Source organism: Pempheris klunzingeri, chromosome 7, assembly GCF_042242105.1.
Source record: "Pempheris klunzingeri isolate RE-2024b chromosome 7, fPemKlu1.hap1, whole genome shotgun sequence".
Classification (NCBI taxonomy): domain Eukaryota; kingdom Metazoa; phylum Chordata; class Actinopteri; order Acropomatiformes; family Pempheridae; genus Pempheris; species Pempheris klunzingeri.
Window position 1 is genome coordinate 613,220 of NC_092018.1, and position 27,825 is coordinate 641,044.

The window sequence follows — 27,825 nt, forward strand, 5'->3', positions numbered from 1 at the left end:
GAATGTAGTCTGGTGTGTGTGCTGTTTGTGGTTAAACCAAAAGGATCTTCCAGGTCTCTCTCTGCAGGGATCCTTTCCATGATGTCCACTAGTCAGAGTTTCAGTAAAGTCTGTTTCAGGCAGGGAATTTATCCAATTATTGGAACAGGTTGTGGAAAATCCGGGAAAAGTCAGAAAACGATAAAGTGTTTAGTAACGTTGGTATTTTTCCTTCAGATTCTTGATCCAACAAGGCTTTAATGTGATTTTTACATGTTTACACGTCATGTTACATTTATGGGTCATGGAAAGTCCTGGAAACGTCTCTTTACCACCAGACTGAGCTCGCTGCTGTCGGACAGACACTCTGACGGACGGACGGGTTTCCTCCTGACACTCGGGATGTTGATTGATTGAAGTCCAGACGTCGTGCAGAATAAATACTGAGTGTGTGTCGACGTTCACCTGCAGCAAGTCAAGAAGGTAAAACCAGTAAATTCACATGAACCCTGTTTAAAAGCAGAGAGAGACGCCGTGTTTTTACAGAAGAAGACTGTTTCTCACCTTCCTTCAGACTCAGGCTCCGAGTTCAGGAACAACTCGATGTATCGCTCCCCTGAAAGGTAAACAAGAGTCACCTGATCAGTTTTTCTATGATGACGTCACATTAAACACATGATCCTTCAGGAAAAGGACCAACAGGAAATAAGAGGCTCCATAAACATCCAGATGAATCAAACGTGAAGCACTGACATCACAGGAAACTCTGTGAAACGCTCCTGATGGAGGAGAAGCTGCTCACAGGACCGCCGCCTGAACGCCACACAGACGAGACTGATGGGATTTCAGAGTCTGAAATACTACAAACAGAACTTTTATCTGGACTGTGTGTGTGTGTGTGTGTGTGTGTGTGTGTGTGTGTGTGTGTGTGTGTGGACATGAAGTCCTGCAGCTTTAAACACGTCTGAGCCTTTTAACTCGTTATAAAACTCTCACCGATGTGCTGTCTGTGTCTGGACATGGCTGCCGTGGCGTCCTGATGGCACCTGAAGTAAACGTCGGCCTCTCCGCTCGGCCGGCCGTTAGGGCCGCATTCCATTAGGATCTTCAACACGATGAGAGGAGAGAAGAACTGCAACAGAGACACAGACAGTGATGTGTTCAGGGTCAGTGACTGTTATTAGTGATGCATTCAGGGTCAGTTACTGTTAATAGTGATGCGTTCAGGGTCAGTGACTGTTATTAGTGATGCGTTCAGGGTCGGTTACTGTTATTAATGATGCGTTCAGGGTCGGTTACTGTTATTAGTGGTGCGTTCAGGGTCAGTTACTTATTAGTGATGCGTTCAGGGTCAGTTACTGTTATTAGTGATGCGTTCAGGGTCAGTGACTGTTATTAGTGATGCGTTCAGGGTCGGTTACTGTTATTAGTGATGCGTTCAGGGTCAGTTAGTGTTATTAGTGATGCGTTCAGGGTCAGTTACTGTTATTAGTGGTGCGTTCAGGGTCAGTTACTGTTATTAGTGGTGCGTTCAGGGTCAGTTACTTATTAGTGATGTGTTCAGGGTCGGTTACTGTTATTAGTGATGTGTTCAGGGTCAGTTAGTGTTATTAGTGATGCGTTCAGGGTCAGTTAGTGTTATTAGTGATGCGTTCAGGGTCAGTTAGTGTTATATATGATGCGTTCAGGGTCAGTTAGTGTTATATGTGATGCGTTCAGGGCTGACATTGACAGGTTCAGTCAGAAGTTATCTGGAGGAGGCTGAGTGGCGTCAGGACCGTCTCACCTTGACGATGTCTTCTCCGGACGCCTGGAAAGGAAGTCCTCTCATGTGAACTTGATGAAGCGGCTGGAAGGAGCTCTGAGATCCTGATGGAGCACAAACACGTCATCGTACAGCTGAGCTTTCGCTCTGATCTCTGAGAGGTTCTTAACACACGATCATAACGAGGCCTCTCACCTGGTCTGGGGCCGAGCGCTGAGGCAGAGGTCGGCCTCCTGGTCTGAGGAGAAGCTGAACTCATCCTCCTCCTCCAAGAGTTGACTTCCTCACTTCTGCTGGGAAACACCTCTATGTACCTGCACACACACACACACACACGACAAAATATTATAGTCCGTTCATTTTTAAAGGGTCACTCTGGTGTTTTTAACCCCGGGTCCTTGAACACACCCTGATGTCTAAATGAAGGGAAGCCGTCCTACCTGTTCCCGATCACCTCTCTGTCTCTCTTCAGGGCTTCATTCGCTGCCTCCTGAGAGGAAAACTGGACGAAGGCCTCTCCAGACCTCCTCCCTCTGTCGCTGACGATGGTGATCCCGTTCTCCACAATGTCCAAACCTAAAACACACACACACACGTCACGCTCACTCCTCAGGTACAACAGTTCTATAACTCCTCCTCCTCTCAGGTGAGTCTCCTCAGGTAACCTCTGCAGTCATGAACCTCAGTACATCCACACAAGAGCTGTAAATACCAGACACACCATTTCTCCTTCTGCTGCAGCTCCACTCACAGATCACAGCTCTCTCTCTCTCTCTTCGGTGTGTCTAATGTCGGTGCCACAGTGTTTTAAGGTTTAAACACTGGACCTGCTGTTAGTCAGAGTTTTCTTCTCAGAAGTTCTTGACTTAAATCTCAGAAGTTCAGAGGGTTTCTTCCAGATTATTCTTTGATAAAAGCCGGTTTGATTTAGTGCAGGTTTCACTCAGCCCTCTAGTTTCCGTCGGTGCAGGTGAGACCAGCGTACCTGAGAAGAAGTGGGCGACGTCGGCCTCGGTGCAGGTGAAGGGGAGGCCTCTGAGCCGCACCACGCCGTCATCAGACGCCATCTGGATGCTGCTCTTCAGGAGGACTTCAGCGTCGCTGTTGGTCACCTCGGACACTGTGGACACACGGAGAGCGACACCTGAACACGTCTGTGTGACCTCAGGGGCCGGAAACCGTCCCGGCTCGTACTCCGGTCAGGTCAACGTAGTTTTTGTCGGAGCAGCTGTGCAGACGTACCTTCGACGTAGCGGGGGCCGAGGTACTGCCGGTGCTTCTCCAGGGCTTTCAGGACGTCCTCCGGGTGCTGCATCTCGATGAAGGCTTTTCCCGTCGGCCTCCCCTTCTGGTCCACGGTCAGGTGGATCCCCTTCGCCCCGTCACGGATCTGACACTCTGCAGCAGGAACGACAAATATAGTCATTCATTTAGTGATGACAGAGATCTGACAAACGGACAGACGTTAAAGATCCTTTTGGTTTAACCACAAACTGTTATATCGCTCTGCAAACACACCAGACTCCATTCACAAAAACAGGGATTTTAGCTCACAGGACACAGTGACAGTAAACAAGCCCTTCAATAAAGTCACAAACTTTAAACTCATAATGTGTTTTTACACTTTATAACTAATCAATCCGTCCACACTGATCAGGTGTGAAGCTCACCTGAGAAGAACTGCAGGAGGTCCTGAGTCGAGCACGACCACGGGAGACCTTTGACTAGCACGATGTACACCTCCTTCTTCTCTGGCCCTGGATCAGCCTGATAGGCTGGCAGGGGGGGGTACTCATCCACACAGGGGTCTGCTGCCTGCAGGACAAGAGGCCACACATCAATGAGGCTGTCGCACCTCATCCAGGAAACATTTGAACAGAAAGACGAGGTTCATATTTAGGTTCAGCCCACAATTAAAGGGCCACTCCACTGTTTCTCCCCCTGGTCCTCTCTGTCCACATCCTGGTGTCTGAGTGACTGGTAGGTAGTGAAAGTGTTGGAACTGGTCCAGTAGATCACCTCAGCCAGCAGACACCAAACGTGATCCTTTGGGACAACTGCACCTGATCACAGTAGGTCCACTAAAAGAGCTTGTTTGATCCACTGACAGGCTCAGAGTGTTATTCTAAGTGTGTGACAGCATCATGGAAAGGATCCCTACAGAGAGAGACCTGGAAGATCCTTTTGGTTTAACCACAAACAGCACACACACCAGACTACATTCACTAAAACAGGGATTTTAGAGAACACAAACACACTGACTGATGGAGGCAGCAGCTCCTGTGTCCTGTGAGCTAAAATCACTGTTTTAGTGAATGTAGTCTGGTGTGTGTGCAGAGAGCGATAGAACCGTGGTCTTACGGGTCTATGTTACCTGTGTGTGTGTGTGTGTGTGTGTGTGTGTGTGTGTGTGTGTGTGTGTGTGTGTGTGTGTGTGTGTGTGTGTGTGTGTGTGTGTTCCAGGTGCTGCAGTACTTACCTGTGTGTGGTCTGTCTTGGTACAGTAGCTGTAGCTGCTGGTTCTCTCCCAGAGTCTCTCAGTCTCGGAGCTCCTCGGTCGGATGAAGCCCCCCGACAGCACGCTGCCTCGGGTCCAGATACCTGTGGGTGCCGGTACCGGTCTGACTGCGACACACCGCCGCAGCAGCATCAACACACTCCGACCCCCGCTGCACATGTCAACGGTAACGGTGGATATCCGGCTCGACGTTAGCTGGTTAGTTAGCTGGTTAGTGTCGCTGGGTAGCTTAACTGGTTGGTTAGCTGGGTAGTGTCGCTGTTCAGTTCAGCAGGAAGAGATGAACCGACTCACGTGGGTCAGTCAAGGGCAGAGTTAATATGACGTCATCAAGCTTCCTCCAAGCTAACAGCAACTTCCGGTTAACTTCCGGTTTGACTTGACGCGTTAAAGTGTTTAATTTGTTCATAAAACATTTTAACTGGTCCACTAAATGTTTTCTTTCAGTAGTGAAACACACACAAAAAAACACATTTAACATTTTAACTTTCATTATTTCTGTTTTTATTATTTCATCATTTCATTAATATTCACAAAAACAGAGAAGAAAATCTGACAGGTTAGAAACTGAAAGAAAAAATTAAATAGAACAGAATAAAACAAACATTAAAAAACTCAACTGTAGGTCAACTTTTTTAGCTTTGCTGGGGCTTTTAACCGAATCTCATGGTCCTCATCATCATGTGGAGCTTTACTTGGTTGTCATGGAGACGGCTCGATTGTTGTAAAATATATAAAATATTAAAAACTTCACTGGACTCATCAATGTGGCTGTTTTTAATGTTTATATTTTAATTTATTTTCATGCTTTAGATTGATTTGCCCAGTGTACACATTCACTTTATTTCTATAGAATTTAGCTCTTTGTCTTTTGGACTCCACACAAACTGCCATAAACAGAAAAAACACAGTTAAGATCATAAACACATTTACAGTTTTCAAACTTTAAATATCCACATAAGATCCCAATAAAATCAACATGTTCAGTGCACTTTGAATAATCACCTTCTCTGTATTTGACCAGCAGGCTCTGGAGGAGGAGGAGGAGGAGGAGGAAGAGGAGGAGGAGGAGGAGGAGGAGCCACTGACTGCAGCAGGTTTCTCCCTGCTGGACTTCCTCCATCTTTGCTGAGCTTCATGTCTCACGTGCTGCCACCTGCAGGTCAGGAGGACTAAACCCTGCAGGTAACTTCCTGTTTGTCCTGCTGCAGCTCACATTCAGCTTCCTGTTGTCTTCAGGGGCTCAGTGACATAAAAACCTCTAAACTAATGTTTTAACCTCAAATCTGATGGCTTTCCCAACATTAGTCAAACATTGTTCATATTTCCAAGAGTGCCGCAGCGTGATCTGAACGCTACGATAGAATTTAACACGTCAGGGATCATCCTCTGAATTATAAAAGAGATGGACGGGCGAAAATAATATCTCATTTTATTTCATTTAACATCCTTCGTTCAGGATATCTAGGACTCAGTGTGTGGTATCAAACACTGGTCTGTTTATGTGCTGGTTTATATAAACAGATGTTCTTCGTCATGTCTCTTTCTTTAATATGGTTGTGTTTGTCTGTCTGACTGATCTAAACTGTCACTTGGTGTCTGGTGTTAAAACACTTTGAGATCAAATCAAATGAAGTTTATAAGAAAGGACCTGACACACAGCAGAGTCGGTCACAGAGCTGCACAGGTGATAGATATGTGTGATGTAACAGTGATGGTGAAGGCACATGGACACACACACCTGATGATGAAGGAGGAGGAGGAGGAGGAGGAGGAGCAGACAGTTCTGGAGCAGTGATGAAGAGTCTCTGTTGTGCTGGTTAGATCACAGAAGGATCTTTTTCAGGGACTCTTTATGTTCATGTTTGACAAACACACAAACCGCCCACTCCAGATCGCACACAAATTAAGTAAATATATAAAACAGACGTTAACTTGGGTTTCCACAACTTTAAGGTAACTACGACCCATAAAGCTCCAATATCTACATCTAATAATCCAGAGAGCCTCAAACTCAGATAAAGACCATCCTCTCTCTGTTTCTACATCTCTTGGTGTGTTAGTGTGAAAACCTGTCGTTTAGATCTGGATCCCTTTATGACATCATGAGGGGATCTGTTGATCGTGTGACCTCCTCCAGCCCTGGCACAGTCGGTCACATCCCACATCCAGCCCACTGCTAACACATGCTACATGGAGGCAGAGCTGCACCAGATGGTTCTCACCGATATAGAATTCATTTGTTCTGGTAAACAGGTCATTAAAAAAGCCAAACAAGGACCTCCACTTTGGAGCTTCGAGTTTGGCTCTACGGTTGTCGCCATCTTGGTTTTGGAGCCAGAAGTGACATTTGGTCCATGAAGACCTCCTCTGATTGGTCAGGTTCAGACAGGACCCTCCTCTGATTGGTCAAGTTCAGACAGGACCCTCATCTGATTGGTTAGGTTTAGTCAGGACCCTCCTCTGATTGGTCAGGTTCAGACAGGACCCTCCTCTGATTGGTCAGGTTCAGTCAGGACCCTCCTCTGATTGGTCAGGTTCAGTCAGGACCCTCCTCTGATTGGTCAGGTTCAGACAGGACCCTCCTCTGATTGGTCAGGTTCAGTCAGGACCCTCCTCTGATTGGTCAGGTTTAGACAGGACCCTCCTCTGATTGGTCAGGTTCAGACAGGACCCTCCTCTGATTGGTCAGGTTCAGTCAGGACCCTCCTCTGATTGGTCAGGTTCAGTCAGGACCCTCCTCTGATTGGTCAGGTTCAGACAGGACCCTCCTCTGATTGGTCAGGTTCAGTCAGGACCCTCCTCTGATTGGTCAGGTTCAGTCAGGACCCTCCTCTGATTGGTCGGGTTTAGACGGGACCCTCCTCTGATTGGTCAGGTTCAGTCAGGACCCTCCTCTGATTGGTCAGGTTCAGACAGGACCCTCCTCTGATTGGTCAGTGACCCTCTTCCTGGTGTATCTTCCTCTAAATGGACCATCACTGACTACATGAACGTCCTGCTGTGCTGAAGAAAACTGTAAACTAGAGACTGAGAGCAGAACCTGTTGACTGAGCTGATAAATCAGGAGAGAAGTCTCCTCATTTCCTCATTGACTTCCATCCAATCAGACTCCTGTGTGGAGCCGGTGAGTCGCCCCCTGCTGGACAGTAGAGAGGAAGCAGGTTTGAGGCTCCAGTCCAGTGATCAACCTGTGTGCAGGTCTGTGTGTCCGTCAGTGTCTCTGTTCTTACAGTGTCAGCAGTGGGATCCTAACCTGTGGTGACTGACCCGTGTGATCTCTGTCTCTGTTCTCCCGGTGCTACCTGCAGCAGTACCTGAAGGCAGCACCGGTGCACCGGAGGAAAAACGGGAAATAAAAAAGCAAAGAGCGGATCACATGACCGATTCCGTTATTTCCTGCAGCGTCGCCGCCTCCTGCCCGCCTCCCCGCCGCCCGTCCGCCGCTCGCCCTGCCCGCCTGCCTGCGACAGCTCCGCGGTGCCGTGGTCGCCCTGAACGCACGTTAACGGACCGAAGGCCTCCGCCCGCCGCCCCGACACAGCAGCCGCCTCAGAGCCGCCGGACACGAGCCCCCAGCCCGGCCTCCGACCTCCGACCGCCGCCCGCCGCTCCTCTCTGCCTCGTTTGACCGCGTTGTGAAGAGCCAGTCCTCGTAATGGCGACAGCTGCGGTGTCTGCCCCTGCCGGCTGCGGCCCCAGCCCCGGACCGGGGACCGAGCTGGTCCGCGGGCAGGCCTTCGACGTCGGGCCTCGGTACAGCAACCTCTCCTACATCGGGGAGGGAGCCTACGGGATGGTGTGGTAAGTGTCCCGGTCACCCACCGACATGTTGTCGGGCAGACTCACCGACTCACCGCCGCTAGCTAACTTCATCTTTTCCGGTAAAAACAGCCAAATGTCCCGTTTTACGGTCCGCTGGAGAGCCGATGTTTGTTTAGAGGAAAACGGGTCAAATCCCGACTGAGCTCACGTGTTGGTTCACATCAGCTCCTGTGTTTGGACTCGAGCTGGTTTTTACATGAAACACCATTTTATGTCTTTACCGGAGCTTTGAACCGAACCGGGTGTCGTTCTGCTCCCGGACCGTCCAGCAGGGTGTGAACTCTGTTTCACTGATTGAACACGGATACCTGGCTCAGGTGTGCTCAGGTGTGACCGTCCAGCACACTATAACGTGCCAGAGCTCTCGGCCCTGGTGCCTGTTCTTCACGCTTCACAGGTGATATTTGCATAAAACACCTGAGCACGTGCTGCAGGTGAAGCTTTTCCTTCTGCACCAGTCTGATGAGCTGCTCTCTGCAGGTCACAGCTCAGGGTGGTGAGCTCTACATCTATTTGATCCCCTGACTTCTCTTCTGATCTTAGTTTTGCAGTAAGGTGGAAACAAAGGTGTGGACTAGGAAAGGAAGGAAGCCTGGAAGGGTCACTCACACTAAACAACATGGTTACTCATCAGAAACAGCAAACACTTGGTGCAGAAGTGTGAAGAGACGCCAGCGACCCGAACAGCTAAAGGGAAGAAGAGATCCCTTCGGCTGGAGTCTGATCTCTGGAGCTGAGCTGAGTTTACATGGGATTTAATTAGATCACCGTGAGTCTGATCACGATCATCTCTGACAGGGACAGCGGATCGATTGAATGAGCGGTTGTCAGATCGGAGGATCTGCTGCCTTTGTTTTTGAACAGAGCTTCAGTGATTCGTCGATGAATCGATTCATTGATCAGAAGATGAATCAGCAGCTCTTTTGATAATCGACTCCCAGTTTAGATAATATTTCAAGCAAACATTACAAAGTTTGAGTGTTTCGGGTGTGAAAATTAGGAAATTCAGCTTTTCCTGTTTTATTTTATCTTAATAAATTGAATATTACTAAAGGAGACAGACGCACGAGGAGCTCCAGGTTACTGTGATGGGTTATAAACCAAACCGTTAATCCATAAATCCATAAAGATAAACATCAGATTAATCTGTAACACAAAAATAATCATAAGACGCAGACTTACAACAGCTTGTTGTCTTAGCGTTGACACAGAAGAATGTAAAAGCAGCAGCAGGAGTTAATTTCTAGAGGGTTAGGGAACAGTGACGGTGGAGCTGACCTGATGGATTTGTGTTTCGGTCTCTCAGGACATTTGGTCACTCAGATCAGATCAGATCAGATCAGATCAGATCAGATCAGATCAGATGAACACACGTCAGTGTTCATTTGGTACAAGTGGAGAATCTTTTCTCACTTTGAGGCTTTGCTCTCATTGCTGTGGCGTCTTTCTACCCATGATCCTCTGAGTCCACATCCTGGTCTCTGAGTGACTGGTAGGTAGTGAAAGTGTTGGAACTGGTCCAGTAGATCACCTCAGCCAGAACTGGTCCAGTAGATCACCTCAGCCAGCAGACACCAAACGGGCTGCAATGGCTGCAACGTGATCCTTTGGGACAACTGCACCTGATCACAGTAGGTCCACTAAAAGAGCTTGTTTGATCCACTGACAGGCTCAGAGTGTTATTCTAAGTGTGTGACAGCATCATGGAAAGGATCCCTACAGAGAGAGACCTGGAAGATCCTTTTGGTTTAACCACAAACAGCACACACACCAGACTACATTCACTAAAACAGGGATTTAGGAGCTGCTGCTCCATCAGTCAGTGTGTGTGTGACTGTGGAGTTTTAAAGGGTTAGTTCAGATCTTCAGATCAGATGTTTCTGTAACACTCAGTCTCCTTCTCCTTCTCACTCCTTTTGACTAAATATACAACAGCGTTAACTGACTTTTGTCTGTGTTATGAAACCAGTGCCTATTTTTTAAATGCATCAGCACCAGACTCCAGCAGCAAAGCTTCAGAAACAGTCCAGTATTGTCTCAGTCTTTTCATGTTCTGTCCTTCGCTGTTGTTTGTCTTCAGTGTGGGCGAGGTGTCAGCCTCAGCCTGCACTCGTCTTGCTGCCTTCTTCTCTAGTTTTGAGTCAGTCGGTCATGTTGCTCTGATGTGCAGCAGCCAGAGAACGTGGTGCAGCGTGTACTTCAGACACCCCTCAGTTTGCATCTGAAGTATTTTTAAATTGCACCAGGAAGTTCTTCTTTATCAGAGCTTGTGTGGTGGCAGAGCGCCGCTGCAAACTGCTGTTGGCCTCTTGTGAACGGCTCCCACTGGGCTGCATTCAGCAAACATTATGAGCCAGAAGAGTGTTTTCTATTGTCCACATTTTAATGTGTAACCGCACAGTTAATGCACAGAGGTGAAAGAAATGGCTCTGAATCAATAGAATGGATTAAATACATAATCAGTGATAGTAGAACTCCAGTGCTGCTGCTGTTGGACTCATAGTTTGGAGCTGACAGACAGTTTGCAGTAAACTGGCCTTGTGCTGCTCCTCTGGGCTGTTTTCAGACTTTAGCAAATCTACCCGGTGACAGGAGACTTTAGCCAATCACAGGTCCTCTCAGAGAGAGAGAGCTTTCCTATTGGCTGCTCTACAAATACAGGTGTGTGCCCATGTCCCTACAGATGAAGGTGAAAGTCTGATTCTGACATTGACTTTCATTTTGAAGCCTCAAGTTTGAGATAATGGCCGTCGCCATCTTGGTTTTGGAAGCAGAAGTGAAGTTCGCTCCACAAAGACCTGCTCTGATTGGTCAGGTTTAGACGGGACCCTCCTCTGATTGGTCAGTGAGCAGGTAGCCCCGCCCTAAAGCCCCCCCCCCCCCCCCCCCTCCTGGTGTATCTTCCTCTAAATGGACCATCACTGACTAAATGAACATCCTGCTGTGCTGAACAAGACTGTAAACTAGAGACTTAGTCTTTTGGTTTCACACTGGTTCAGGTTCACACTGAAGCCTGAAGCTGAGATGCTGTCTGTGGTTGCCATGACAACAGCTTTCCCCTGCTGTCTCCGCATCCTGCTTCCCGCTGCCGTCTTCGTTCTCAGCCTGCCGTCCTGAAGCATTTTAACCCGCTGATCACACAGCAGAGACCTTCATCTTCTTCATCGGTGTGTCATGTCACCATCGGCTCTAGCTCACAGTGACGTAGCCACGGCTCTGGTCTCTTCTTCACTCCTTCTCACGAGGCCTCGCGCCTCCGTCCGTCCTCTGCAGCAGGCTGATCTGGATTCCTCCTCAGAGAGAGTCCACGTGGAGCGGCTCTGCTTGGCTTCTGTTTGTGTCCACAGTCCAGGCAGAGTGAGACCTGACCGACAGAACTCTTCTTCTGTTGGCATGCTTCGCTGTAGAGACACGGCAGAACGTGATCTCTATAATACGTGACAGTGCTGCCACTCTGGAGAGGTTCCTGGAGACTGAAGCTGCAGGTCACTCCTGGTCAACCAGCTCCGAGCAGAGGAGGCGGCAGGAAGTCAGACAGACAAACGGCAAAGAGAATCCACTCAGTTTTCAAAATAAAAGCCCCCCTGCAGACTGTCTGTGGTTTATTCCAGCAGCACATCAGTGTTATTCTCTAATGGGGGGGGCACCAGGCCAGACGTCAGCCGCTCAGAGGGTTTTTAACACCATGACGACCAGAGGTTCATCTGGGATGGAGAAACACTCTGACTGTAACTTTAGCTGCTGTCTGTAGCTGCAGCACAACAAAGCAGGAAGTACATCCAAGAAACACATTTAAAGCAGCAGAAGAAGAAACGAGGCCTGTTTGATCCTGTTAGAGACACATTTAAAGCAGCAGAAGAAGAAACGAGGCCTGTTTGATCCTGTTAGAGACACATTTAAAGCAGCAGAAGAAGACCCCCCCCCCCCCCCCAATCAGTGGCATCACTCCTTTCTTTGTCCACTGTCTTCCCTGGTAGCTCCCACAATGCTTTGCTTTGCATCAGGAAACAGGCGGTGCGACTGGACCGGTCTTTAGTTTTACCAACGTTCTCACTGTAGGACCCTGTTGACTGTAGACCTGGAGCAGGTGAGGCTGGTGAACGGCGTGGTGGTGCTGCGTGGTGGTGCTGCGTGGTGGTGGTGCTGCGTGGTGGTGCTGTGTGGTGGTGCTGCGTGGTGGTGTGGTGGTGGTGCTGCGTGGTGGTGGTGGTGGTGGTGCTGCGTGGTGGTGCTGTGTGGTGGCGGCCTGTGAGGCCCGTCTGTGTCATCCTCAGAGAGGCCTATTTCTGTTCTCAACAGCCTCTTGTGGACGGAGAGCCTGCTGCTCGTCAGCCCGTGCACTCGCTTACACAACCGCGAGGCGCTGGATGGGGCTCCGTGATGGCGTTCACGGGCTGCCGCGTACACTCAGCCCGCCCACAGGATCGCTCGGGTCAGGGCAGCGCTGCTGAAGAGGATCCTGCTCACAGGAAGTGTCTCTAAAGTGATCTGGTGGATGGTCATGTGTTCTGCTGCTTCTACGTAGAATCACTACTTTGGCTTGATCGTGTTTTTCAGGAATCTTATTACAGAAAAGTCTGGATCCCTCCAGTCGATTCTGATGTCTCTCATCAGGTAATTGAGTGCTGATCCAGTACTGGAGATCCAGTGGATCATACCTGGGGGGAATCAGTGGATCTGTTCACTTTTCTCTCAGTTCTGGTGCCGATACAAAGGCACTGAAGATTATATTATATCTATGTTATGCACCGTCGTCACAGTAGATCTGACCTGAACACGTCATCATCATCTCTTTTGATAAACTAAACCCAGCTGGAGCCTGAGCGGGCCCACAGATCAATAATGGATCATGATGAAGCCAGAATTACCCTCACCATGCCGTATCTGTACCGTACTACACTAGAACTGTTTCTCCTTCAGATGTGTCCTTTCACCACTAAACCCAAATCTGTTTTATTAAAAGTGATAAAACCAGAAATCTTTGTTTTGAGTGGACTGAAGAGCCGCCATGTGACCAAGCGTCCATGTGGTCTGGTACTGAGACCGTTAAGCTGGTTTAATGGTGAAGGTGTAACTAGTTAACTAGTTGAGCGTCTCCGCTGTGGTTAACCCGTCTCTGGACTCCTCGACCCTGCCTCTGGTGCCACGCCTCGCTCTGCCGCCAGCCGTCCTCTTGAAATGCCACCATGGTGCCCGTCTCCATGGCAACCCCTCTGCCTCTGACATCAGTGCGACCACTGTACAGCCAATGGGGGAGGGAGTGAGGGAGGGAGGGAGTGACGGCCTCGACACTCTGAAATCCTGTCAGGCAGTTCACAGGGGGGTGTAATTTGTGTGATTAAGACGAGCATGACGATCCACACACACACACACACACACACACACACACACACACACACTCTGCAGCTGGTACCGAGGTTCATCATCACACACTTCTTATTCCTGTGCTGCTGCTGCTGCATGTCGGCCTTTCACCTGTTGGAGCCACATAGTTCTCAAGAAATCAACTGATTCACAGGACCTCAGACCCTTTGGTGCACACGGTCCCGTCTGTACAGGGTTAATGGTGCCAAAAGTGTTGGAACTGGTCCAGTAGATCGTTGCATCATTACGCTGCATCTGATGTAACTCTGTAACACCAAAGTCTCACAATAACAGTGTCAGTGTGTTTGTGTGAGTGCTCTAACAGCTGTTTGGTCTTAGATCTGATTCCTACCAGTCATTTAAACATGTGTTAATGAAGTTTCAGTTTCTGTACAGTCTTAGATCCCAGGTTTACTGCTCTACCGCTGTCTTGGTCAGAGGTTTAAAACCTGCTCTGAGTTGTAGGATGTGACCGAGAGAAGAAAAGATCAGTGAAGTCGTGCACAGTAAAACGTGCAGACGTGGTCCGACGGCTCTGAAGGCGTCTTCACCAGCATGTCAACTCTCTTCTGTTTCTGCCAGCTGGGGAAGGAGGAGGGTTACCGATGGTTGTTTGGACAGTAATGCAGAGAGGATGTAGTCCTGGTCAGGGAGGTTCGATGTATGAAGAATGAGAAGCGGCGCCTGGCTGAGGCTGGACGTGGAGACGGGCTGCGGTGGAGTGACGACCTTGCTGATAAGGAGCTCAAACAGAGATACCAAGGTCCAAGTGTTTGGTAAGAGAGAGCTGGAGGCTGTTCAGAGGTTACGTACTGAGGGAGTGGCAGAGCCGCTGCCGTGCTCCTACGGTTCACAGGTTCGAGTGTTTAGCTGTGTTTTTGGCTGTGATGGACCTCTGGTGAGGCGGAGGGCCTCACTGGTCCTGGTCTGAGTCTGGGTACATCAGGAAGACCTGAGGGGCTGATGGGGTCACAATCTGTGATCGAGGAGCCGAACCACTGAGATCTGTCCACAGTCCTGCTGATAGTGAATAGATATATATAGATATATAATACATAGATAGATTAACGCCACAGCAGCGGTTAGGCTTTTCAGGTGTCTGACTCCTCAGCTGTGGGATGAAATGATCTGTGTGTTTCTGCAGCTCTCCTGTTCAGTACTTCAGTACTTCACCACTGAACAGGAGAGCAGAACGATAAGTCAGTCCAGCTGAGTGAATGGATTCAGTAGAAATACGAGGAGGAAACACTTTTTAATGCAGTTCAACAAAAAACTACAGATTGTGATCACAGCGTATTTTAAAATGGAATTCTAGATTAATGTGCTTGTTAGTTTCTGGGTTAATAAACCTATAATTTAGTCAATTAAAGTCAAAAGTAAAAGTCAAAGTAAAAAGTCTCCACATCAAAGGGCTCGCTGTACGCTCCCCCGTTTATTCCACAGCTTCATACTAAAGAAACAACTTTGACACAAATGACTGACTTTAAAACGATTTTAGTGATTTTAGAACTGATTTTATTGCGTCCGCTGCCAGAACAACGTTCATGGCGACGGTCTGTTCTGCAGAAATAACGGTCTGTAGACTTCCTGCTGGTCGCTGCTCTGATTGTCGGGTCATTGATGCTGATTTGGAGCGAGGAGAAAAAGAAGAGAAGAACTGGAGCTGCTGAGTTGTTGGTTAGCAGCCTGCACACCTCCGAGCTCCAGCTGATCTTCGTCTGTAGTCATCTTCATGTTTTCAATACTAATCTGTCGACAGTCGGCGTCTGGAGGGTGACCAGGGGGTGACCAGGGGGCTGGAGGGTGACCAGGGGTCTGGAGGGTGACCAGGGGGTGGGGGGGTGGGGGGGGTGAGCTGCTGCCTTCAGGGCCTCTGCTGAGCGTCCGTCCTGCTGTGTGCTTGGTGTTCATGCACTCGTTCTTTCTCCCCGAAGCAGACTGGATCTTTCCCTTTCTTCCTTCAGCCCAGCCCCGAGAACGTCGTCATGGTAACGGCGCTATTGCATAACACCGCGGCTGCAGTGTGAAGCCTTGTATTCCCGTCACCATGGAAACAGAGCCCCCCCACCCCCACCCCCACCCCCCGCTCCTTCCTGTGCACTGGGCATGCTCAGAGAACAGCAGCAGAGGAAACAGGAAAGGCGGCTCGCAGCAGATCAGCTCTGACTGTCACCCTCAGTCTGACCGATCTGATCACAGAATTGATCCGTTTTAAACATCAAATAATCTTTTAATTTACTTCTCAAGCAGAAGCACAAACAGTTTCAGGTCGGAGCTCTTTGAACGAGATGATCTGCTGCTTTTCGTCACATTTAAGAAGTCAGCCAGCAGGTTAACAGACGGATCAAATGATTATTTCCTTTATTGGTTCGTCTGCTAATTACTTTGTTGATTTCATTAATTGTTTCCAGAATAGTGAAACATGTCGGTCACAGTCTCTCGTTAGTAATTCATGTTCTGTCTTAGAGAGTCAGAGCACGTTTATATCGGTGGAACTGGATCCATATTGTGAGTTTTGGGCGTTAAAGGCTCGTCGACCAGCTCGTCCCTCAGCCAGGCGGCGTGCGGCGTCCTGGTGGACATTCGGCGTGCTTTGCTACGTTCTTAAAGCGACGGTCAGCTGTGTGAGCCAGGTGTGAGCCAGGTGTGAGCCAGATATGAGCCAGGTGTGAGCCAGGTGTGAGCCAGGTGTGAGGACATGAAGGCGGAGACGAGCGTGTTCACTCTGCACGTTCAGCACGGTGAACTTTGCACTTCCTCAGAAAGCTCCTTGTGTCACACGCCTGCTGGACAAACACACAACGGGCCGCTGGGCTTGACTCAGTAAACATGTTGAAACCTGGTCTGAGCTAAGATGGTTATCACTTCCCTCTGCGCTCACATGTCCTCTTTGGAACGCCACATGCAAGAACTTAAAGGGTCATTCTGGTATTTTAAACTTTTAAAATGTTTTGGTGTCTGAATTATTAGTAAGTACAACTGTTTTATCGCAAAGCCACCAGACTCCATTGACAAACATAGTTATTTTACCTTGCAGAACACAGAGCTTAGTGTGACACAGTAACACAGAGACACTGACTGATGGAGCAGCAGCTCTAAAATCCCTGTTTTAGTGAATGTAGTCTGGTGTGTGTGCTGTTTGTGGTTAAACCAAAAGGATCTTCCAGGTCTCTCTCTGTAGGGATCCTTTCCATGATGCTGTCACACACTTAGAATAACACTCTGAGCCTGTCAGTGTCCTGCAGCACATCATTTAGTGCGTTTTTAAAAATGTTTTAAGTGGGTTATGACTATCTCCGTTATCTATTTTTATGATTTATAGGAATTTTAGTTGAATCTTTAAAATGTAAAAATGAAATGCCAGTTTTAGAGTGATCATTTCAGCACTTGATGGACAAACAGAATTATTGAGGATGCTTTTATATTAACATAATAAATCTCTATCTGAACATTTCGCCTTTAGATCAATAAAATAATTCAATAAATTGAATATTAATATTAATAATAATAATAATAAATTGCATGTTAATTATTATAATAATAAATTGAATATTAATTAAATGCCTGAAGAGTGCTTGGATTTAACCTTGGAAATAAAACATTGTATGAAATAAAACACCAAAATCTCTGCAGCTGATCTGAGTCCTGCACGCTTCGTGTTTCTAACCCGTCCAGCCGGAGACGGTTTACTGTCGCGCTGCGTGTTTTCATGGTGAGAGAGGAACCGTTGTGGTGGAGGAGGAGGCACCATTGACTGATCTGAAGACGATGTGTTTGTGCCCCAGATCAGATTTTAGCTCGCATGACTAAGTCCTGTAGCTCCCTGCTCCTCTGCTCAGGACGGCTTCTGCTGCTGAGGAACACCGAGAACCTTTTCCTCCCACACACACACTCACACACACACACTCACTCACACACACACACACTCACTCACACACACTCACACACACTCACACACACACTCACACACACACTCACACACACTCACACACACTCTCTCAGTGGAGAGGAAGGTCACTCACATTTCCTCGCAGAAGGCTGCCACACTGTTTACATTTCAGTCCCTACTCTCCGTCTCTATAGCAACCCGTTTTCTTATTCTGTCGTCCTGTGTGGGCGCTCTTCATCCTTTCTGCTGTTTGTAACGTGCAGAAATAAAATCACTGTGGGCTCCTTGTAAATAATGAAGCTGAAGAAGCCAAAGGGAAACATTAACACTGCAGGTTTTCTCAGTTTGTAGTTTTCTGATGCACCGAACGGCCTCGTGGCTCTTTGAGGTTTGATTTGAGAGCAGAGCAGACGAGGCAGGTCCAGCAGATGATGCTGATATTAAGAATATTGATTCACTGAAGAATCACAATCTTCTTTGTCTTGTTCCACCTCCAACGTGGACGGATGGACCGAAGTTAGAAGAAAATGGACAGTTTATGCTGTGGGCTTGTTTTAGAAGTAAATGTTCCCTTGGTTCTTTCCGGTGCCTCTGATTGGTCCGCTCTCTGACAGACGTCACCCTTTACGTGGCCGTCGCTTCAGGCCTCCACTCTGAGCCGTGCCGGCGCTTCACCTGACACAGTACAGGTGTCGAGGCGTCCCTGAACATGTCGGGGGTGAACAGGGCTTTTAAAATATCTAACTTTAGTTGTTCACGTGCAGTTTGGTCAGTGTTTGGGCTCCAGAAGGAGCTGGTTCTGTTAGGAAGTGATGAGATGTTGTTGGCTGAAAAATGAGCCGACGTTGGCGTTTGGTTCGGTATGAGAGATGACCAGCTGCGCTCGGGCACAAACCTGGAGGTGAACTTCTCCCACGAGCACCAAATGTCTGCAGGCTGCAGCAGTTTGACAGCAGATGAATCCCGGCAGGCTGGCAGCGGTAATTAGCTTTTTTCTTGGCAGTAGCTGGAGAGCCGGACGTGGTTTGGATGTCTGGTCAGTTTGCTACCAAACACCAGACGGCAAACCACCATTTAAATTGGGTGGGCCAAATTTCTGTCCGTGCATTAAAACCTCGGTGTGCTTTCATGATCAGGAGCTAAATAATGACCTAATGCAGCCCTAAAAATGATGCGAGCACTTGAAGGCACCACCCTGACGTCTTTTTCTCCTCGTTTAGTCGACTTAAACACAAACTGAGGTGTCGTTTCCAGGTTTGGAAGTTGTGTGGGGGCCACAAACGTCTCCAGCTGAGCGAGCGTGAAGGAGTTGAAACGGTCGGTGGACGTGTCTGTACCTGGGAGGGTGTGGAGGAGGTGAACTCTACCTGAACCGTCATGTTGACAGCAGCTTTCTCTCTACTGGGACCATGTTACAATAATCCAGCTCCTCTGAAAGAGGACGTTTAATCCTCTCCTAACACAGCTGCCTGAGAAGTGCTGCTTCAGCACAGCAGCTCAGAAAACAATTCAAACCGGCAGAATAAACAGAAACTTAAAGCTCTGAAACGACGGCAGGATCAGTGAACATGTTCAAACCTGATGGAGTAAATGGTAAAACGTTCACATGAGGATCTGAAGCTTCTTCACTGTTTTCTGCTCCACACTGTTTGACGTGTTAAGATGCTGCCAACTCAAACCGAGCATTTCCTGCTGCTTCTACTGAACATTAACAATCTTCCACTGGAAAACCACAGGAAGGAAGCAGCGGCTGTCACAGAGGTTGGCGCCGCCCACTGCTGTTCGATAAAACTGCACTGCAAGATATGATTTAAATGTTCTGTTCCTTAATGTCCGTGGATCCTTCTTAAAGTGTCGAGAGGAAGGAGACGGGTGTTTACCTCCAAAACGTCATGGAGCTCAAAAACTGTGGCTGTGAGTGTTTGTTTCGAGGTCGTAACGTGGAACCACAGCGGTGTGGAAAGAGCCCTCATTGACCCCCATTAAAGAGTCAGGTATTAGTGAGACGGCTTCAGCAGCAGGAAGTTAAGACTTCACCACTGTTTCTGGTCCAGAGTGATTTTTAAATGTTTCTTACAGCTTTAAATCTTTTTCTGTTTCTTAGATAACGACCTTGGTGTCTAACTGTGGCTTTGTGTTGTGTAATCCAGCTCTGCCTATGACCGGGACAACAAGATCCGTGTGGCCATTAAGAAGATCAGTCCTTTTGAGCATCAGACGTACTGCCAGCGCACCCTGAGAGAGATCAAAATCCTCCTGCGCTTCAAACACGAGAACATCATCGGAATCAACGACATCATCCGCACGCCGACCATCGACCAGATGAAGGACGTGTATCCTTTGAGCACATGATGTCTGACATCCAGACCTTTTCTAATGCGTCCGCAGTTTCATGCACGTGCTTCAGGTTGGGCTTTACAGGAGAACTCCAGTGTTTTTAACCCTGGTGTCTAAAGGACACGCACAGTAACAGAAACAAATGTTGTGTTTAATGCGAACTGACCCTTTAAAACACCAAACTGTGACTGATGCAGGCAGCAGCAGAGCAGCAGCGCCTGTGCTCTGTGAGGTAAAATGACTGTTTTTGTGAATGGAGTCTGGTGTGTCTAGCACCTTAAAGTATTAAAGAGATTTGTGCTTGTGCTGATATATTTCAGACATTTAAAGTGACCAGTCAGCTGCTTTCACACTCTTACACGCGTTTGTGGTTGTTAGGGGGGGTTCAGTAATATTTATTATGTAATGGCCACCTGTCACCAGATATTTGGCAGAGAGGCTCTTCTCTGTTGCCCAGCAGCAGTAACAAAGTGGTCCAGTTCAAAGTTACTGTCATAGTGTGTGTGTGTGTGTGTGTGTGTGTGTGTGTGTGTGTGTGTGTGTGTGTGTGTGTGTGTGTGTGTGTGTGTGTGTGTGTGTGTGTGTGTGTGTGTGTGTGTGTGTGTGTGTGTGTGTGTGTGTGTGTGTGTGTGTGTGTGTGTGTGTGTGTGTGTGTGTGTGTGTGTGTGTGCGTGCGTGCTTTATACTCTGACATAACTAAAAAGTGTCTGACTGAAGCCTGCAGCCAGTCAGCTCACCCCCCCCACAAACAGAAACGATAAACCGTCCGCAGTCAAACCTCCGTCCCACACAGGACTGGCGTTCTGTCACTGAGGGAGGCTGAACGTAGTTTAGATGGAGCTGACTGAACACAACAGAGTTATAAAAAACATTTTCATCAACTGGAATAAAAAACTAAATCTACCCTCTAGTTTGATGTCGGGATGGTGATTAAACATGTGGAGCATTTCCACATCCCACAAAAAAACCCCAACAAATCTGACAGTCCTATTTGAAAAGCTCACACAAGGAGGCTAACCAGCAGCTCCTGCGCTAAATCCCTGTTTTAGTGAATGTAGTCTGGTGTGTGTGCAGAGAGCGATAGAACGGCTGTTTGTGGTTAAACCAAAAGGATCTTCCAGGCTCAGATTGTTATTCTAAGTGTCTGACAACATTATGGACAGGATCCCCACAGAGAGAGACACCTGGATCTTCTCTTGGCTCTTGACGAAGGCGGTCGCATTTCTCCCCTCTCTCCTTCCCTTATCTTTTCCTGCTCTGCTCTCAGTCTTGTCTTGACTAGGAGCCTCTCTCTGCACTGTTCTCTAGAACTCTAAACCTGAACCATGGAATTAGTGAACTGGTCTCTCCATGCAGTTGATAAAATTTTCAGTACCAGAAGAGCGGTGCCTGGGGAACCGGCATGCCCTCAAGGAACGTTTCCAGCTGGCTACACGGTCGACTCGTGGGAGAAGTGGAGGACCATGTGCCTGGCGGACCTGTCCATTGAGGACGTGGAAGATGTTTATCTGTTTGGATCCATGATACTAGGTGCTCTGCTGATTGGGTCAGGCTTTGTACTGATGTATCGTCAAATCTGGAAGACGGTGGCAGCAGTCAAGGGCCCCACTCCGCTGCCAACCATGATTGAGGGTTTAGGCAGGGCTCAGGCCACGGCCGTGGCTGCGGTTCTCAACCGCTCGGATAACATCTTGGAGAAGCTTTCGGCTCTGCAGAAAGGATTGGATCGATTGAGTGACCAGAATGGACAATAGAGTAAGCCAAGTCTATTGAATATGGCTGTCTCGCTCTAACCCAAATCATCTAATCTGAATTGGCCTCCCTAAGCAGTGGCCTTGGCCAAGGTCACTGTCTGAACAATCTCCCCTCTGAGTGCACTGCAGCTGAGACGCTCTTCCCCATCCCTCCCCCATCCACCTGGTGTTTGTTGGCTTATCTGGAACCGGACCAGGGACGTCTCCATGGCAACCGCCATGTTATCGCCGACGACCGCGAATGAACTGAGGCGGGTTTTGGGAACTGATGGGCAAACACATCGGGACTTACTCCTGCCTTATATCCAACGCCTTCGCCAGCTTCCACCCCTCCAGTACGAGGGGCGTGGTCCAAGGGCTCGCCTGCACGGGGCTGTAGCCAGCGACCTGCCTCCTGCGGTGCTGGAATTCTCTACTCCCCTTTTCCCATCCCCTGTTGCCATGTTGTTATTGTCATGTGATGTGCAAGAATATGTGCTGAGGTTTTTTTTACCGGTCCCACACTGCACTCCACATGAGTACAGTCTGGTGTCGCATGTTTTTTTTCTCCTCCCCTCTCTCTCCTCTTGTTTTTTCTCCCCCCACTTTCCCCACCACTGTAAAAATGGAATTTCCCCCCTTGGGGGATCAATAAAGGTGAATTGATTGAATTGATTGAAGACACCTGTGGAGAGTCCAGGTGGAGAGTCCTAAAGTCGGCTTTGGTTAGTTTTTAAGAACTGTTGGACACAATGTGGTCCAGACAAACTCTATAGAATGAGCCTAAAAACAAAAGGAGTGTGTTTCCAGCAGTATGAAAGTTGTTCTTTGACATGGTGCCGTGCAGATATATTGTCCAGGATCTCATGGAGACGGACCTGTACAAGCTCCTGAAGACTCAACACCTGAGCAACGACCACATCTGCTACTTCCTCTACCAGATCCTCCGAGGGCTCAAGTACATCCACTCTGCCAACGTGCTGCACCGCGACCTGAAGCCCTCCAACCTCCTGCTCAACACCACCTGCGATCTCAAGGTGTGTGTGTGTGTTACTGCCCTCCGTCGTGCTGGGATGTCTCCATAGCGACCGCCACGCTAACCTTGTCTCTACAGGCTCTCAACATGGCTCCCACCTGCTGAGCTCATTATGATCGTTCATGTCGTCTCTCGTCTTCCTGCAGATCTGTGACTTCGGTCTGGCCCGTGTGGCCGACCCCGACCACGACCACACCGGCTTCCTAACAGAGTACGTCGCCACCCGTTGGTACCGAGCGCCTGAGATCATGCTCAACTCCAAGGTGAGTCCTCACCTGCAGCCAGTGGATCTGCTTTTGGTTCGCTTTGTATTTTGAACCCTTGGTCTTATCTGGCCACTTCCTGGTGTCTAAATGACTGGTAGGTTCTAAAAGGATCCCTACAGAGAGAGACCTGGAAGATCCTTCTGGTTTAACCACAAACAGCACACACACCAGACTACATTCACTAAAACAGGGATTTTAGAGCTGCTGCTCCATCAGTCAGAGTTCTATTTAAAGGTTTGTGTTAAAGTTAAAAAGTTCAAGTTCTCCTTTTAAATGTGGAATTCAAATCTTAATGTTTGCTCCTGCAGATATCCATGTGTGTTACCGTGGCATCATGGGGTCAGACAGTCACACTGAGTTAACTGTTCGTTAGCCTGACTCCAGGTGTGTCACTGTGTCCTCCTGTCCGTCCTCTCAGGGCTACACCAAGTCCATAGACATCTGGTCGGTGGGCTGCATCCTGGCTGAGATGTTGTCCAACAGGCCGATCTTTCCTGGGAAGCACTACCTGGATCAGCTGAACCACATTCTGGGTAACATGACCCTTAGTATTTGTTCATTTAGTCCGTGTGGTTTCTGTGAACTCCTCCGACTCTGAAGAGAGAAACGTGTCCAGCGTGATCGTCGGTGTGAGAGTGAGAGAGTAATCCTTTGTGATCTGCTCTTCGTCCTCAGGGATCCTGGGCTCTCCCTCTCAGGAGGATCTCAACTGCATCATCAACATTAAGGCCAGGAACTATCTGCTGTCGCTGCCTTTCCGCTGCAAAGTGCCGTGGAACCGCCTCTTCCCCAACGCAGACCCCAAAGGTCAGAGCTCTTCATCACACACACTCCTCATCCTCACAGTTATCTGAATGTCTGACAGGCAGAGGCTCATAATGGGGGGGGGCAGTAGCCACACGCCCGTCCCTGCTGCTGCTGGTGATGACTTTGACAGGTTCGCTGTGAGCCGTTAAGTCACTGACAACATGAAGAAACGAGGAAGATGATGTGACTGTTAGTGGATCCTGGACCGAGCGGCCGGGCTCACTGGTGTCTCTGCAGCACCACGAGGCGGCACGGGCTTCATCGACCGGCATCCCCTGGAGTAGGAACATGAGGGTGCAGCTGCTGTGAGGTGGATGTGGCACTTCACCGTCAATCACATCGTCCGCCCTGATGGACGGAAGCAGAGAAAAGCTTCTGGAGAAGATGTTTGGGTTTCTGCTTTAAAAAGGACTTCGATGAGGAGTTAATGATCAGACTAGTTAATGATCAGACTAGTTAATGATCAGACTAGTTAATGATCAGACTAGTTAATGATCAGACTAGTTAATAATCAGACTAGTTAATGATCAGACTAGTTAGAGTAGTTTTCTGTCCATCGTCTGACGGCTGCAGCTCTGATGGAGGAGACACGTCACTCTTTAACTGACTTCTTCCTGAAGAGTAACAGGAACAAGAGTGAGGTCCACTAAAGGGCCGTCACATGAGCCCTCTAGTGGGGGGGCAGGCTCGCTGTTCTCCGTCGCCCACACGATCGCCCTCCTGCCCCCGTTTCACGTTCTCGTCCTTGTGCCGCAGCTCTGGACCTGCTGGACAAGATGTTGACCTTCAACCCTCACAAGAGGATCGAGGTGGAGGAGGCCCTGGCGCACCCCTACCTGGAGCAGTACTACGACCCCACAGATGAGGTGAGGCGGCTCGGCTGCATGTCAGACATCTTTTTAATCTGTGTCCACATCCTGGTGGGTGGTAAAAGTGTTGGAACTGGTCCAGTAGATCACCTCGGCCGTCGGTAGGTCCACCTGTTGTAGCCGCAGACAGGTGGTGTGTTTAGCTGTGGTTCACCTGGACGTTTCCTCTCCGCTTCCTGTGCAGCCGGTGGCCGAGGCTCCATTCAAGTTCGACATGGAGCTGGACGACTTGCCCAAAGAGACGCTGAAGGAGCTGATCTTTGAAGAGACCGACCGTTTCCAGCCCGGCTTTAGGTCCTAACGTCTCTCAGCGGTGAGTCCACGTCCCCGCGGTCCGGCTCAGAACCTGAACACAGACCCAGAGGGGGGCGGCCCAGACAGCATTTAACCCATTAGGGGACAACGAGGGGGGGTCAGAGCTCTCACGTCTGAGTCATCGGTGCTAAATTGAAGCGCCTGCAGCTCAGACCTGTGGAGGCCACTCTGGTTTAACCACCAACAATAACCTGACAGGCCTGAAGCTCCCCCACGTCTGTGTCTGTGTTCAGATGTCTGAGGCGGGACAGAAGAACCATGAACCACAGAACAGGGAGGGAGGGGGGGGGGCATTTAGAGAAAACCTCTGTCACCAAGCTACGAGATAAAAGCTGAATCTTCTCTTTGTCTTATTAGTCTGATGGGAATGTCATGACTGCATAAACTCATCCAGACATTAATGGAACCATAAGGCAGGAGGCAATAATCAATAATCAATAATGGAAACTTAATCTGAGAGCAGATGAAAATAAAACCTTTATTCACTTATTGATAAACAGGCGAACATCCTTAATATCTATTTATGTATCTATATATTCCAAAGGGTCAGACTTTCTGTGTGAACAGTCTCATGATTCAGACCTCAGTGTCCATTAAAGCCACCGTCTGAAGTGATGGAAACACTGGAGTGTCTAAAGTGAACCTCCGGTCTGAAGTATTGGTGCAGCCGCTGAACTATCGATGAGGGTCAAACCCTTCAGGCTGTGGTTGATCTCTGCTGACCTCCATCTGCTCCCTGACAGCCCTCTGAGGACATAATCACTGTTTCCTCTCTAAACGAGAGTCCAGTGGAGCAGAGGGAGACGTTAACATTCATCACATTCTTTATTGAATCGTCGTCACCAAGACATTCAGAACGGAATCTTAGATTGGTCACATTTTAAAGGGTCACTCTGGTGTTTTTACCCCTGGGTCCTGGTGTGTGAGTGACTGGTAGGTAGTAAAAGTGTTGGAACTGGTCCAGTAGATCACCTCAGCCAGCAGCCACCAAACGGGCTGCAATGGCTGCAACGTGATCCTTTGGGACAACTGCACCTGATCACAGTAGGTCCACTAGAAGAGCTTGTTTGATCCACTGACAGGCTCAGAGTGTTATTCTAAGTGTGTGACAGCATCATGGAAAGGATCCCTACAGAGAGAGACCTGGAAGATCCTTTTGGTTTAACCACAAACAGCACACACACCAGACTACATTCACTAAAACAGGGATTTTAGAGAACGGGACACAGGAGCTGATGGTCTGCTGCTGCCTCCACCAGGTAGTCTGTTTGTGTTATTGTCTGACTTTGGTGTTTTAAACCATTAATTTGGATCCAAACTAACTATTTTTAAAACCAAAAGTCACAGAAACCAGACCAGCAGCTCCTGTGTTCTGTGAAGTAAAATGACTGTTTTAGTCAATGGAGTCTGGTGTGATCAGACTCCGTGTAGATAGGACCCAGGTTTAAAAACAGCAGTGTTGCCCTGAAGGCAGCAGAAGCTCCTGAAGGGACTGAAATGTTTGTCTGACCCGCCGCCTGTTGCTCAGCAGCCTGTCGGTGTCCGACACTCAGTGTGTTTATGTATTTGTCGCTGTGTCTGCAGTTGTTTGTGGCTTCAGATCCAGAGGAAACTGTCTGCTCTCCCTCCAGATGTGGACAGGCCTCTGCGTCGCCACCTCACCCCCCCCCCCCCACCTCCACGCTGTCGCTGTGATCTTTTCCTTCGTCGTTTGGGGTTTTTACTTTGCTCTCCTCTTCATCACCTGGATTCCTCGGGTCTCACTCGTCAAGCCCACTTTGCTCAGGAACGGCGTCAGGAATCAATCAATCAATCAATCAGTCGATCGATCGATCGGTCATCCTCTGTGTCTCTGTCTCTCTCTCTCTCTCTCTCTCTCTCTCTCTGAGGTGGGGGGGTGAGGGTTTGGGGTGGGGGGGGTCACATCACAGCCGACAGTTTGGGGGTGATTTTGTGTTTTAAGCCAAGAAACGGTTGTTTTTGTGTGTCGCTCCTTTCAACACCTTCACTTCCTGTCCAGAGCGACGGTGATCAATAAGTGCTGGTTAAAACTCTAAACATCATCATCATCTTCGTCGTTATCATCGTCGTCATCATCATCGTTATCATCATCAGTACATGAACCTCCATCTCTGTTCTCTCTTTGAAAAACCAACAAGTTAAATCAACCGATTTATGCAATGAAGTCACACACACACACACACACACACACACATTAACACACATTAACACACACACACACACACACACACACATTAACACACATTAACACACACACACACACACATTAACACACATTAACACACACACACACACACATTAACACACATTAACACACACACACACACAAACACACATTAACACACACACACACACACATTAACACACACACACATTAACACACATTAACACACACACACACACACAAACACACATTAACCCACACACACACACACATTAACACACACACACATTAACACACACACACACACATTAACACACACAGAAATCTAGATCCAGATATCAGTACAGCCCAAAGAGTCTTAGATGTTTTGAGGGGGGGGCAGAAGGTGAATCAGACAGTTTAGAACCTAAAAACAGAAACAGTCAGATCTAAAGGAACTAAAGGAACTAAAGGAACTAAAGGAACAGTCCGTCTGTTTCAGGTCCTTGTTCTCCATCCACACTGTCAGTCAGGACCAGGATTCAGTCATCACACGGTTCAGTCTGGAGGAAATGTCGTCCTGTGGTGTCCTCCCTCTTCCTCTCCCTCTCCCTCTCCCTCTCCCTCTCCCTCTCCCTCTCCCTCTTCCTCTTCCTCTTCCTCTCCCTCTCCCTCTCCCTCTCCCTCTTCCTCTTCTTCTTCTTCGGTCTCTGTTGATGTCTCTCTCTCTCTCTCCCTCTCCCTCTTCTTCTTCTTCGGTCTCTGTTGATGTCTCTCTCTCTCTCTCTCTCTCTCTCTCTCTCTCTCTCTCTCTCTCTCTCGCCTTGTCAGAATAAAACTGTGCCCTTTGCATGACTGTTATAAGCTCTGTATACAAAGACGACGATGTTTAAGTGCCACTCGAGCCGGGCCGACCCGCCCGGCCGCTCTCTGTTCTGTTCACACGCCCGATCACATG

At 48.6% G+C, this 27,825-nt stretch overlaps 2 protein-coding genes across 2 annotated transcripts; one reads left to right on the top strand and one right to left on the bottom strand.

The window, feature by feature from the left end:
- Positions 1-217: 217 nt before the first annotated feature.
- grsf1 (G-rich RNA sequence binding factor 1) lies at positions 218-4,531 on the bottom strand. The gene is made up of 10 exons (XM_070833363.1): positions 4,224-4,531; positions 3,415-3,559; positions 2,987-3,142; positions 2,730-2,864; positions 2,185-2,320; positions 1,940-2,058; positions 1,766-1,848; positions 976-1,111; positions 544-595; positions 218-444 (listed from the first exon to the last, which is right to left on the bottom strand). Exons 1-10 carry the CDS (start codon positions 4,419-4,421, stop codon positions 441-443), a joined length of 1,164 nt encoding a protein of 387 aa, XP_070689464.1. The 5' UTR covers positions 4,422-4,531; the 3' UTR covers positions 218-440.
- A 3,060-nt stretch (positions 4,532-7,591) lies between these two features.
- Positions 7,592-26,552, top strand: mapk1 (mitogen-activated protein kinase 1). The gene is made up of 9 exons (XM_070833077.1): positions 7,592-8,066; positions 19,491-19,673; positions 22,258-22,447; positions 22,593-22,709; positions 23,131-23,245; positions 23,388-23,519; positions 24,276-24,385; positions 24,573-24,701; positions 26,288-26,552. The coding sequence occupies exons 1-8, from the start codon at positions 7,921-7,923 to the stop codon at positions 24,687-24,689; spliced, it is 1,110 nt and encodes a 369-aa protein (XP_070689178.1). The 5' UTR covers positions 7,592-7,920; the 3' UTR covers positions 24,690-24,701; positions 26,288-26,552.
- The last annotated feature ends 1,273 nt before the right edge of the window (positions 26,553-27,825 follow it).